At 39.4% G+C, this 13,506-nt stretch overlaps 1 protein-coding gene and 1 long non-coding RNA gene across 2 annotated transcripts; one reads left to right on the forward strand and one right to left on the reverse strand.

Moving 5' to 3' along the window:
* Positions 1–1,410: 1,410 nt before the first annotated feature.
* Positions 1,411–8,423, reverse strand: LOC143414237 (uncharacterized). The gene is made up of 3 exons (XR_013094732.1): positions 8,233–8,423; positions 8,075–8,142; positions 1,411–2,136 (listed from the first exon to the last, which is right to left on the reverse strand). It is a non-coding gene; the product is annotated as an uncharacterized LOC143414237 (long non-coding RNA).
* A 69-nt stretch (positions 8,424–8,492) lies between these two features.
* srxn1 (sulfiredoxin 1 homolog (S. cerevisiae)) lies at positions 8,493–12,158 on the forward strand. Its single transcript, XM_004546434.4, has 2 exons — positions 8,493–8,785; positions 9,554–12,158. Exons 1-2 carry the CDS (start codon positions 8,546–8,548, stop codon positions 9,761–9,763), a joined length of 450 nt encoding a protein of 149 aa, XP_004546491.1. The 5' UTR covers positions 8,493–8,545; the 3' UTR covers positions 9,764–12,158.
* Positions 12,159–13,506: the final 1,348 nt, after the last annotated feature.

Raw genomic sequence — 13,506 nt, forward strand, 5'->3', positions numbered from 1 at the left:
CTGTCCCAACTGCTTCTAAACAGACGCAGCGAGGATGAGATGTGCTGAAGTGGGATTGGCGGAGGGTGGCGGAGTGTGGGAGGATAACAGGTGTTTGCAGACAGACTGCAGATAGGGAGCGTAATTGAGTCGGTGAGCGACCTCCAAGGGGAAGGTCAAGCACCAGCAGGCAAATGCACTGTCAGCTATTTGCATATTCCAAATGGATGGCACGATCACAGTAATGCTGAGCTTGCCCTTAATAAAACAAAAACACAATGCTGAGGATAAAAGAGCGTAAAGATGAGCTTCTGCTCTGTTTGTCCGTCCTCTCCTCCCCGTTTCACCATCATCCTGTCAATGCTCGCCTAACCGCTACAGCTGAATCACTGCATGAGAGCATCCAAACCACCTGTCTCCTGATTAACTTGCCGAACACACGTCGCTGTATTAGTGAACTAATGCAGAGATCACTGCTTCCAACTTATTCTATGTTTTACATTTCACCATGGCATATAAGGCATCTCCAAAACCTTTACTAAGGCAGAAGGCACCGAGATCATTAAAAAAAGATTGATTGGACATATATTATACCTGTAGGCTTCTATCTAAAACTGCGAGTATTACAGCTAGTCCTCAGAGAAAATACTAATTGCAGAGAGGGAGGCACAATTTGATTCCAAACTACTGATTTAGACGTAGGGAAACATTGTTCCTCTTTGATAATTTTGTAAATATATTTGTAAATATATCACAGCAATAATATGACAATGCATGTAGACATTTAATTGCTCTTTTTCTATTCATGCTGTCTTTTTTTATTTAAAGAAAAAAAAAAGACAAATACAGGTACCAATTGTAGTCTGGGTGGCCACGTGAATCAGGGAGTGTCTTGATTAAAAAGCTATCTGTTGTAAGTTACAAACAAAAAAACCTTCAAACTCTGTGTATTCTCAAAGATTTGATCATGTTCTGTTTTTCTTTTTAGTTGTATTTTTTTTTCTTTTTAATTTATTTTCTTCTATTTATGTGCCCGGCTTGGCTGCGCAATGAAAAAGTGCCAAAAAGTATGATTTCCATGACAAAAGCCTTCAACATATGGTTGGCTGCTTGAAACCTTCCATATGGTCCTCAAAGAAAAAAAAAAACTGATTAAGATTTTCCACTTTCATCCTCTCTTTCTCTCTATTTATCTTCCTTCTCTCTCTCTCTCTCTCTGTCTTTCTCTGTTCCAGCTGAGTATGAAGAAACTTAAGCCATGATTGCTGAGGGGTGTTTTGATTTTATCTTGTTCTGCTACAATTAATAATGATGACAACAATAGCAATGATAACGTTAATAAAAACAATAGCACAAGGAACCTGCAAGTCCACTCTTCCCTTTAAAACAGTCAAATATGATTTTATTAAATGATAACGGGGTGTTTTTGTGTTTTTATTATCAACACATGCACACACACATGTATCCTGCAGATGTTTGCCCACACACTTAGAAAATGGCCAGCCTGGTATCTGTTTGGAGTATCCCTTAGTCAACATTAGCAGAGTGAGTAATTGTAATTATGACTATAATGTGCCATCAGCTGTAGCCTCCTCTGTCAATGTTTGAGGGATTTTATGAGCTTTACTGTCAATTTACTAACTTTTAATTTCACCGCTCGGAGGCACAGAAATGCCAATATCCTTTGTTTTTCACAACAGCTCGGAACGGGAGTGGTCAGAGGACCTGACAGCACCAATGTAGCTTTGAATAAGAGTTCCTGAGATGTCGGCGTTATCAAAAGCAGAGGCATCTGTTCCACCACTATTAAGCCCTTCCTGGTCATTAAATTTTAATGGAACATTGATTTTATGCTGGAACTACTCTTTCTGAGTGACTCAAAAGCCAGAGAAAAATATGGAACAAAATAAAAATGAATCATGACAGCGAACAGGGATTATTATTCTGGGGCTTTTCTTGATTGGTTTCCAGGGAATATACAACACTTGAATTCAATCGCTTGTGTCCTTCAGTGTCCTCCAGCAGCACAGCAGCAGTATAATGAGACAGCAGGCAGAGCAGAGCAGGGGCTCAGAAACAAGACGCTTAGCTGCACACTCCTTCCTTCAACATGGGGAAGCGGTGATTATCCTGGCTCCTGCCTCCATGGTAGTTATCCTAAAGTTAAACACGTAACAAAATAAAGCGGCATATTGGTTTTCACGTGTGGAGTCAAATGACAAGTTTATAGCCAAGTGCTGATTAAGCTCGCAGCACTGCAGACCGCACATCAACATTCACATGCGGCGCTCACTCAAACTTTACCCCGGCAGATGTTGTCCCTTATCAGATTTTATGATGAAAGTAAATAACTGATTTCATTACACGGCAATGGACTGTAAAATGGGGACCCACAGAATCCAATTACATCACCCATGGGTGTGCTGTGTGTGTAACAACAGCCACTGTGAGCGATCGCCATCAGGAGGCAGGTAGGGCAACTGTGGCCCTGCATACTATATCACACCCCCTCATCTGCAACGCTCCAAAACCCGGCACACAGCCAGCACCTCCCACTGCCCTCTCGCTGGCAGCAGATCAGGTAAATTATTTAAAACAACCTGCAAAATTGAGCGTGCTACACCCACACTTCAAAGATATTGACTTGAGAACACCATCATCTTCTGAGTGACTGTCTGAGAGAAAATATTTCTGCCTTCTGAAGGAGTAAGGGGTTAATAAAATGCTACCGCACAAATCTAGAGCAACAGGAACCGTTAAACCTCGCACACTGGAAAAAGGGTAACACTGCACACAAAATGAAGTAGCTGTGTTTTCTTTACTAATACGTCAATATATTTGCCAATTTTGCTAATATGTTATCTGCCTTAATCATGCAGCGTTTGATAAAGGTTTGATTACAAAACTGTGATTTAATTTTTTTTTTACTATATTATGACATTTGTTAGATTAATCAGTAAATTGGGAATCTAATAATAACAATAATCTTTAAAGTATAGTATGTGCTCTGTCCAGCATGATCTTGTCTAAAAAGTTGAACTTTAAAAAAATCTATCAAATAGAAATTAACCTGGAAAAATTTTAATACTCAAGTATCTGTGCAAGAATTTTTAAAGCAGAAGTACTAAAATACTTTGTTGTTGAATATTTATTTTAATTCTTTAGCAGCTTTTAAATGAGAGATTTGAATATTTAAAAAATCCAAAACACTCCTTTCCTATATTTTAAATATAAACTAACTGAAAAAAAACATCTGCAGTTTTTTTTTTAATTATTAATTTGATGTAGTTCAAATTCTGATTTGCTACTCTGCACAGGAAAGTCATACACAGGCTATTGTGGTAAACACGGCAAACAAGCAGAGCTTAAACAACAATTTTGTTAATCAGTGAGTCCTTTCAGGTGCTCGCTCCCAAACATTTCCAGGTTCTGGCTTCTGACATGTGAGACAAAAGAGTTTTATATAAATAAATATTTCAGTGTTTGGGGCACATGCCGAGATCTCTTTTTTTCCCCACTGTTCATGGAATAAATGGCTCATTAATTCATCAAAGATCGGTCATAAAATAGACATGGATGCTCCTGCTGAATTTACAATCACTCTTTATTTCAGTTGCTGCAGGTGTCTCTCAGTTACTGGCTGGTGAAAAAGCAAACAACTAATCATTTTTGTAATTATCTAAATTATCATTAACTAATTCAACTCTCCTTTATCTGGTGCCGGCCCTTGCTCTGACCCTTTTCATACATCTGGCGCCATCTGTAGGCTGTTCACCAACTGTCAGCGTAAACAAAAAAAAAAAAAACAGGCTTTGATGTTGATGACAGTGCTGTCAGTTCAACTGGATGATTCAGCTGAAGGAGAAAATCTGCTCTGCATCGTTTTCAAGCTCCTAAAATCCACATGCAAACAGTGCCCCACTGCATAACCAGCAGGTATGCACCCTGACCAAAGTCACTCAACAAGAGGTTGGTAAAACCAGCCAGGACCAACCAACTGTAACTGCCCCTTTAAGAGCTAACAGTTTGTCTTTTCACATTCTGCATCACAGGAGAGATGCTCATTAAAAGCGCCTCCATTCCTCACTGTTTCATCAAGTGAGACTGCCAAGCTCTTTAACTCAGTGTTCTTGATGTTTGTGCTGTTTGTGTAAAACCCATCTGTTTCCTCATCTCTCTGTTGGCAGAGGGTCCACCTCATCCGTATGCTTCTCTTTTTGAAGTCATGTCAAAATCGCATTTTTATGCATCTTAGATATCCAACTTGTCATCAGCACTCAGGCAAAAGTCAAGGAGGTTATTCCTTAAATAGCTCCTTTTTCCTTCATATACAATGTACGCAGTAACAAGGACAGCACTGCATTGCATTATAATTAGCAGAGCTGCAATAATTAGCTGATTAGCGTATAAGTTCATCAATCAGCAACTATTCTGATTACAGAAAAATAACAAAGCAAATTTTAGACCAAAATTCAAAATATTTACTTCTTAAATGTGAGGATGTTTACACGAACTTCAGATTTTTTTTTTTTGTTCTGATGAGGATTAAAAAATATTTTACAGAATTTGCTGATTATGAAAAGGGCAGTTCAAACCCATATTCAATTGTTGTGCTTTTTAAAAGCATACTAATTAATGTCAGTTGAAACATGATAAGAAGATAGTACTGAATTGTGTTCAACTCGATGAATTCGGTAGGCATGTCTGATTATTTTATCACAGCCTTTTTGTCAGGTCACTCTAAAAAGGACTAGTGATTCATCTGAAAATGGAAATGTGCCTGTAAAATAGCAAATATGACCTTCATCGTTTTTGATGGAGACGCATTAAATGATCACGGTGTATAAATTCTGACCAATCTTGTAGGAGAACTGACTCTTGTGAACAATGAATCAACGGATGGACAGACAGACGCTTTGCCACATAAAAAATAATCGTTAACTTTCTTTATTGTGTGCTTTTTCTCATTTTTTTGTGAATGAATTACACTCAGAAGATGAGCGTTGGGTGCAGGCGACCATAATTGTGTAAAAGCTAACTAACAGAACAACTATCTAAGATTTTTCAGTACAATTGTGGCTTTAAAATAAAAACAATTTTCTAAATAAACATCAACATATAACAATATAACAACAATAACAATAATATAATTACAACAATATTAAAGAACTCAAATCATTTTCTGTCCTGTTATTTCTTGTTTAGCCAACTCAATTTTTAATACCTTTGTAGTTCAGCATATCACACTGGGAAAAAAATTACTATAACTATTTTTGAACACACACATTGTCCTATACATGCATAGATAAACAACGAATAATTTAATAGGGATCACTTTGCATGAGCGTTACTGTCTGTCTGATTTAAAGAGGCCAGATGCTTATCCATCAGCTGTTATGTGTTCACATGTGTTTAAATATTGGCTTGCTTAAGTAAGTGGAGCGCCCTCTGTTGGGTTTGAGTTAAACAGCAGTAAAGACTCAGTGTAGTCAGTCACCTCCAGGTTAACTGATATTTACTGACTTTTGGAGGTTGTTTTGTTTTTCTTTTATGACTTCATGAAATGAGATCATCTACTGGCCGGTTCTGGTCCTCAGAACAAACTGTTTTGATGTGAGTTGCTGAGTTATAGAGATACACTCTCTGGTCACTTTACTAGCACACCTGTTCAACTGCAAATATCTAATCAGCCAATCACATGGCAGCAACTCAGAGCATTTAGAAATGTATACATGGTCAAGATGACCTGCTGAAACTCAAACTGAGCATCAGAATGGGGAAGAAAGGTGAATTACGTGCGGTATTTTCACCACACAACCATCTCTAATGTTTTGAGAGAAAGGTCTGAAAAAGAGAAAATACCCAGTGAGGAGCACTTCTCTGTGTGATCCCTTTAGCAATGCCAGAAGTCAAGAGGAGAATGACCAGACTGCAATCCTTCCTTGTATCAGTGGTTCAGGTTGGTGGCAGTGGTGGTGCAATGGTATGAGGGCATATTTTCTTGGAACCTTGGGTCTCTTAGTACCATGTGAGCATTGTTTAAACACCACACCCTACCTGAATATTGATGCTGACCCTGTCACACATCTTCTGACGGCTGCTTTGTCAAAAAACTCTAATCATCTCTTGGAACAGGAAATTCACATCATGGATGACAAACCTGCAGCAACTGTGTGATGCTATCATGTCAACATGGACTGAAATCTCCAAGGAATAGTTCCAGCATTGTCGAATCTATGCCACAGAGAATTAAGCCAGTTCTGAAGGCAAAATGAGGTCCAACACAGTACTAGCAAAGTGTATCTAATTAGATGGCCAGGGAATGCAAGTTATACCTTGTGGTGCCAAAAAAGAAAAGAAAACTCAGCAGCAATGTCTATTGGAAGAAATCATGATTTAGTTAATCAAACTTGCGTGCAAATCTCTTTCTATACCAAACCAGATCTGCCAATCCTATGATTCTGCAGAAGAATCACCTCGAGCGCCACAAGATGAGTGACGTTTACTTCTTATATGTTTAAGGGAAGACGGAAAACTCCAAAACCTGGAAACTCACACCAAACAATCTGGGAAAAACAGCACTATTGGAAGGAGGGAAATCATGTTAATTTGATTTTTGGATGAACTGTTTCTTTTGGCTTTACAGTTGGAAAAAAATGTCTCTGTGCTTTTGTTTTTGCTATAAGGTCAATGAACGGTGCACTGAGTGTGACTGCAGTTTAATCCACATCTAAATAACCTCTCTCCGAAGCACCACTTGTTCTCTCTCTGTAGATGAGATTTGGGGTGCAAATTTATTTCAAGGCGAGGAAGATCATTAAACAGAAATCTCATTCTCATGTACTTGAAGGAGATAGTGCAGAAAATAATTTCATAGATTTCGGCAGCGACAGCCATCGGCGAGTAATCAACATCACTGAGCGAATCAGTCACACGTTCGGCCGGAAACACGCAGACATCCGCTGTTGCTAAACTGTGCTAAGATCTCACACACATTCATCTATCACAAAGGAGACTGAAAAGCAGCATCAGAATAATTATCACTTTAAAAGCATGTCAACTTGTAAAAAAAATAATACTGCGTAAATAAATATAGCTCACTTCCTTGTCTGAAAGCTGGCAGGTAATTTTCTCCAGCTGCTCTAAGTGTGACAATCCCACGGGGACTGAAATCTAATATTAACAGCAAATCATTATGTGGGAACTGTTCTTCCGTGACCTGCCGCTGTACCTGTGTGACTAACTCAATCTAAGTAATTGAGATATGTTAACAACTCGCATACCACCCTGCTGTGACAGCAGAGGGTCACGCAGAGTGTAGTGGGACTCTGAACACACTTTAACGCTGGAGATGATTTAAATGTCTATACTGCTTGACTGACACGGTCTCTTGTCTTCATGTGACGCTGGTTTCTTTTCAAACGGCTTTTGATTGACGGCAAAGCAACAATTCGACTATGGTATGAAGTGGTGAATGAGAGGGGAGAGACATGTCACCGTACTTATTTACTATACTGCAGTTATTCATGCAGGGACACTAAATCGTGGAGCCCATGTCAGCATATTATGATCCATGTCACTATATTAGAGTTTAAGTGGGGTTTTCAGTATTCTGGTGTCAGCTAAATTGCTCTTTCGGAAACAAAGTAGAAAATGTGAGGCAGTTTTCAAAGCTAAGCTGTTCTCCAGTGAAATAATAAACAGATTGCTGTTTCTACACAATCACCTGACAATGAGGCAAAAAAAAAAAGAAGCTGATTACACCCACTGCAGCATAACAGGATCCATTTTGTTCATCTTTAATCTGTAATATTATACTATATGCTGATACCTCTGTTAATGATTACACACTATATATAGGCCACTTTCATGTTCTAACTGATCCCCGTGTGACCAATTAATCACCATAAAAGGCGCTGCCACTGCATTTCAAAGAATTTCTAATAATTCAATATACTGGGCTGCCTCTTCTGTCCAAGAAATCAGTTTTAATTGTCTCATTAGAAGATGATGCTGTAGCTTGCTGTAGCTGTGGCTTGGAGAAAACAATAGTTGTTTCCGCTCCACTGCCGCAGATCTTTTGAAGTTTACTTACCTGTGTGAGCCCAGACATCCTTTTTTTTCCCATGTAGCCACAGCAACCTGGCTGGGTCTTTGAAATCCCTGCAAAAATAGAATATGAACAAGTGAGGAGGAGGAGGAGGAGGAGGAAGAGGCCCATATCGTGCAACAGTCCACAAAAAAAACAGTGACCTCATTAATAGAAACCACTGCCACCGAAGGGCTCTGGGGTTGTTGCAGCTCTACATAACTGCACGATTAATTTCTGGAGTGAATTTTAATGGGACACAGCAGTTTTGCAGGCATGCGTTATATCTACACGTCTTTAAATGCTACCAAACGCACACCTAAAGTTTCTACTGTGGTTGAAACCCTGTGACCGCTGCCCTCGAGAGGGCATGGCAATTGTGTGATTGACAGAGAGAATAACCAATCAAAACCTTTCATTTTTAACAACAGGAAGTAAAGAAACAGTCGAGTGTACTGTAGTCGGGGGGTATGCTAAATGTTTCGGCTGTACTGTGGTGCAAAATCTCCGCTGAAGCTGGTGTTTTTAACCGGCAGAAATATGTCGATAGCGCCCAGTGACCGTGGACCGGCGGGCGGTGACCAAAGCACCGACAACAGGTCGATTCACTCGGACACCGTGGAGGAGGTCCATAACATCCCGATGCAGGTCATCATCAGACCATTTCCTCCAGTGCTGGACGAGCAGAAAGTCCAGAGCCTGATGGACACAATAAGGGTGACACGGTTGTTTTATGTTATCATTTGTTTGTGGATGATGAAGTTTCAGGGTAAATATTGGCCTCAGTTTAGCCACACACCTCTGTAGTGACAGGTTTTACTATAACAGTGCCAAATACGCTAAACCAGGCACTGTTGCGTTACAAGAAAAAACCCCCCCCAAACATCTGCAAACATTGGAAAACGTCTTTGTTTTCCAAGTACCTTTTTAACTTCCCAAACACTGCCCCAACTCCTCCCAATAAATGACGTACTTGTGATGAAGACCGTTGGCGCCCCCGGTCCAGCTGAAGACATGGCAGTTTTTTTCCTGCATTAACCTGCATGGCTTCTCTGCTTTCTCCACTTTCACTGTATGCAAAACAACTACAGAAAAGTGGCTGTTACGTCATTAAAAAGAAAATCAAAAGAAGCTGGTATTTGATCAAGTGTTGACTTTTGTATTTTTGAGCCAATCACAATATAGGACATTGTTTCAGTATGATAGATAGATAGATAGATAGATAGATAGATAGATAGATAGATAGAGATTACACAGGATTGGTGTTAAAGGGTGGGATTTTCTTCAAAAATTAATATATATTTAGTTAGAAATAGTTCCTTCCTCACTTTATTGGGAAGATTTTAGAATTATTTTAGTCCTTTGGTTTATCAGAAGAGGTAATAAATAGAATATATGTATGACACTTTTTACTTTTTCTTGTCGCTTAAATTTCACTCCACACCTTGTTGTAGGCTTTAACTGACACTTTATCTTTCCTTCCAGGAGACGGCAGACATCAGCGTTGTTCCTCCTATTGATGTGCTCTGGATCAAAGGCAGCGAGGGAGGAAATTACTACTACTCCTTTGGAGGCTGTCACAGGTTTGCTGCCTATCAGAGGTTGAACATGCAGACCATTCCAGCAAAGATCATCAAATCTAACATCTCAGACCTAAGCACTTACTTGGGGGCTTCAACGCCTGATCTGCGGTGATGCTGGAGCAGCTTGGAGCTTTCCACCCCACTCCACCCCCCGCTTCAAATGTACTTGCCTCAGGTGGATCATACATAATATGGCTGTAACTCTCCTGTTGGTGACTGCGGAGCAAAGGCTTTGCCAGCAGGGGGAAATGTAGCTCTTTAGTTAAATATGTTACATTTTGTGATTTGAAACAGCTTAAATGTATGCATGTTAATCATGTGATAGCTTTAATGTTGCCAAATACCATCTGCACATACACATTTAACAGTTTTCTTAAAGTTCTTTATTTAAAAAATATGACAGCTGAGATTGGGCTAAGATAAGTTTTTTTTTTTGTTTTGTTTTTTTAAACTTAAATCGACTTATAGTGTGAAAGTATGAAAGAGAAAATGAATTTAGCACATCTTCATCTTGGCTATAAAATGAAACCTTAGCATCGAGCCCAATGGGGCAGGGATAGCTCAGTAGGTAAAGTGGTCGCCCCATGATCGGAAGGTCGGCGGTTCGAATCCACTTAACGGCTACCCTGAGGTACCCCTGAGCAAGGTACCGTCCCTACACACTGCTCCCCGGGCGCCTGCTTAGTGGGCTGCCCACTGCTTCACTGAGTGAATGGGTCAAATGCAGAGAAAAACAAGTAATTTCCCCATGGGGATCAATAAAGTATCCATTATTATTATTAATAACAATAGACAAAAGTGAGAGTGTCGGTCATCTTACTTCATGTAAGGAGAAAGGCGAGATGAGCTGTCGGAGAAAACGAGGCACCAACTATTCCATAAACCCAATTTTAAAAGTATAGCCCTATATAAAAGAATTTACTACAAGCTCTCAATTTTGCTGGTTTTATTGGTGATCATGGAATAAATATTACAACTAATTTACCTACATTTATTAATGATTCATTTTTTAAAAAGAAATAAACACCAGTCTTAAATTAAATGAACCTTTTATCCATTTGCTTTTTTCCAGTCTGCATTCTCAGCTGTTTGCTAATATCATAAAGATGATGTGAAGAAGATTTTTATAATAACAAACTTCTTAAAAAGTGACATAAACAAAGACATGCTACATATGTATACGATTCAACGCTACAAAAAATTGTAAAGAGAATACGACTTGCATCAATTTTTTTTAAAGCATGTAGAGCCTCTATTTTCTCTTTTCCATCATCCTCTATGGTGTCACGACTCTGCTTCATCTAAATCTTTGCATATATGATGCCAGTTACTCATTATTTTGATGCTAGTTGTCTGTGGATGCTCAGATGCAAGTAGTGATCAGCTCAACCCCGTCAGCCTTTTAAATGATGAAGCAGTTGTTTTAGCAGTGTGTTTATTCTGTAAACATAATCGAGTAACCCCCCCCCCCAGTGGAAGATGGTTGGAGATGATCAGGTGTTTTCACAGCAGACGTTTCTACTTGTCAAAGTTGGAAAAAGCACAGCTGTTGCTGATAAAATGAACAACTTCTCATTTCTGTCGAAGCTCTCCTGTGACAGCGAGCCAGCCTGCACAGCGCGGCAGCAGAAACGGAAGCAGTGAAACTGAATTCAGCTATCATTAATTTTACTTATGTGCTTTTACTGTTGTGACACTTGCTTACAAAAAAAAGCCTGTTGTATCCACCAGTGGCTTTTCTTCAAATTCACCTCTTGAGGTGCTTCTGAGTACTGAGGAAGATTTAAATACACCTTCCCTGTCGCTGGTTGAAGTTATTTTTGTCTGAATTGTATCAGAAGGTCCCCGTGGATCTAGTTATAATTTTAGAATCAAATAGATGACTTTATGTTGCAGCTGCATATTTTCTTTTCAATAACTAAGAGACAATTACTGCAAACTGCTGTTTTTCCCTTTTTTATAAATCCCTGTAGCTCTGGTGTCACACAACCCTGCAGTTTTTCAGTCATATTCACCCACGTTGTTCATGCACAGTCAACTTTGATTTTGATGTTCCAGACAGCATAAGACAACGAGTTAATAGAAAGGAGCCTATAGACCAGATGGCTTGCCGAAGGAGTGAGGTGTTATGAGAACATCAAGCTGACAAAATGCAAGATGTTAAGTCTTGCTGAATCTGCTCATTGTGCTTGCCGTCAGTCTGTCTCTTTCTGTTGTTTCAAAGTGATCCCCAGTGTAACCGTCCAGATTGTGTTTTGACAAAGAAAGCGGAGGATCCTTCAACGTACTGGTCAGCTCGTATCAAATACTTTAACCAAGGCGATCTCAGATGCATACGAAAAATAACCCTGATTAGTTGCTCGCTCTTCAGGCTATGGTTCAGACTACAAATGTTTCTGTCTTGCCCTGCCTCACATAAATAAATGCACACCTCTTTTAACCACACAAACAAACAAAACCCAAAGAAAGAAACAAAAAAAGCAACATTTTACTACTTCAACCTAAAGTGCTCTATCTATGCAAGATAGCATGGGTGCTGTGTTTATTGTTGTGGTTGACCTTCAGGCAGGCCTTGCTTACTAAATCAAGCCAGACAGCAGTTCCTTTGCCTCAGTCTTAGAGGAAGGAACTGTCGTCTTACAGAATAATATAAGTACGCTATACATTGAGTCGTGGCCTTTCCAACATCAGCTGAGAGCAACCTGCTGATCTCCCTTTGTGGCCATCGAGGAAGTGAAGGGAGACCCGGGGCAGCTTTTACCGAGAGGCCCCTAAAGGACTCTAAATTTCACCTTTGAATCGTCGCGTGTGAGAAGATTTCCTGTGGCTCCCTCACTGTCTGGAAGTAACCGTATCCTCAAAGGGGTTTTGACACGCAATACTGGTATGAAAAAATACATTGCACCTGTTGCTTCAGGGGAGCGGTTTCCATGGGTGGTTCTGCACACTTTATCTTTGAGGATTTAAACAGATCAAGGGGATTTGAGGGTTAAGAAGAGGAACTGTTTGAGGCAAATGGATGGATTCTAACACACACACACAACTCACAAATGAATTTTGTTTTTGGGAGAGGTGGTTGGTGACGTTCTTGCCAATTGTTTGCCCGACTTGTGTTTCAGCCAATTTCCTGTTTCCGGGCTTAATCACATGTTGAAGGCTGTCATTATTCAGAAAGAGAGAGAAACGCCTACAGTTTATGAGTATTTAAAGAGCCTGCTCCTGTACCTGAGGAAATTGTTTTATTGATAAAAACAGTGCAACACATTGATCAATAAAACATTATGTGACCACAGCAGCGTGACGAGGCACCAGGATAGCACACGGATAAATTGAGGCCACGCCACTTCCATAGACTGGATTTCCATTTCTCATTTACTTTTTGGCTGTTTGCTGATGTATTGCTTTTACTGGTATTTACTTCATGTTTACAAGCCTTTTATTTGGTGATGCTTTTTTGCACTGAACAGGGTTTGATGTAGTTACAAATATTTTAAAAAAGAAACACCGAAACAAATACACAGAAGTGGACAAATGAAACAAAAACTGGCTATTTTTGTATCAAACATCAGCATGAATAATAATGGAAGACTATAAAACAAACTGACTGATATTAAAATTTATGTTTTTGATGTGCACACTTATAAAATAGTTCTGACAGTATCTTAACTGTCTTTCCTTTTTTGTGCTATTTTGAGGGAACCCATGCAGATTGTGGGGCTCTAAGCAATAACTTTTATAATGAGGAGGTTAGGAAGAGTTAATAAGCATGTTGGACTTTAAAAGCTCTATTCACATTAAAAGCACTAATTAAGGAAAAGGTCATTAGATGAGTATCTTGTTTATGTAGCTGTTAGA

Source organism: Maylandia zebra, linkage group LG20 (assembly GCF_041146795.1).
Source record: "Maylandia zebra isolate NMK-2024a linkage group LG20, Mzebra_GT3a, whole genome shotgun sequence".
Classification (NCBI taxonomy): domain Eukaryota; kingdom Metazoa; phylum Chordata; class Actinopteri; order Cichliformes; family Cichlidae; genus Maylandia; species Maylandia zebra.

Excerpts from the sequence above, each read along its gene's own strand:
- srxn1 (XM_004546434.4), top strand. The coding sequence starts at position 8,546 with ATGTTTCGGCTGTACTGTGGTGCAAAATCTCCGCTGAAGCTGGTGTTT. Across the intron at positions 8,786-9,553 it reads GCCTGATGGACACAATAAGG|GAGACGGCAGACATCAGCGT; the intron begins GTGACACGGTTG and ends CTTTCCTTCCAG.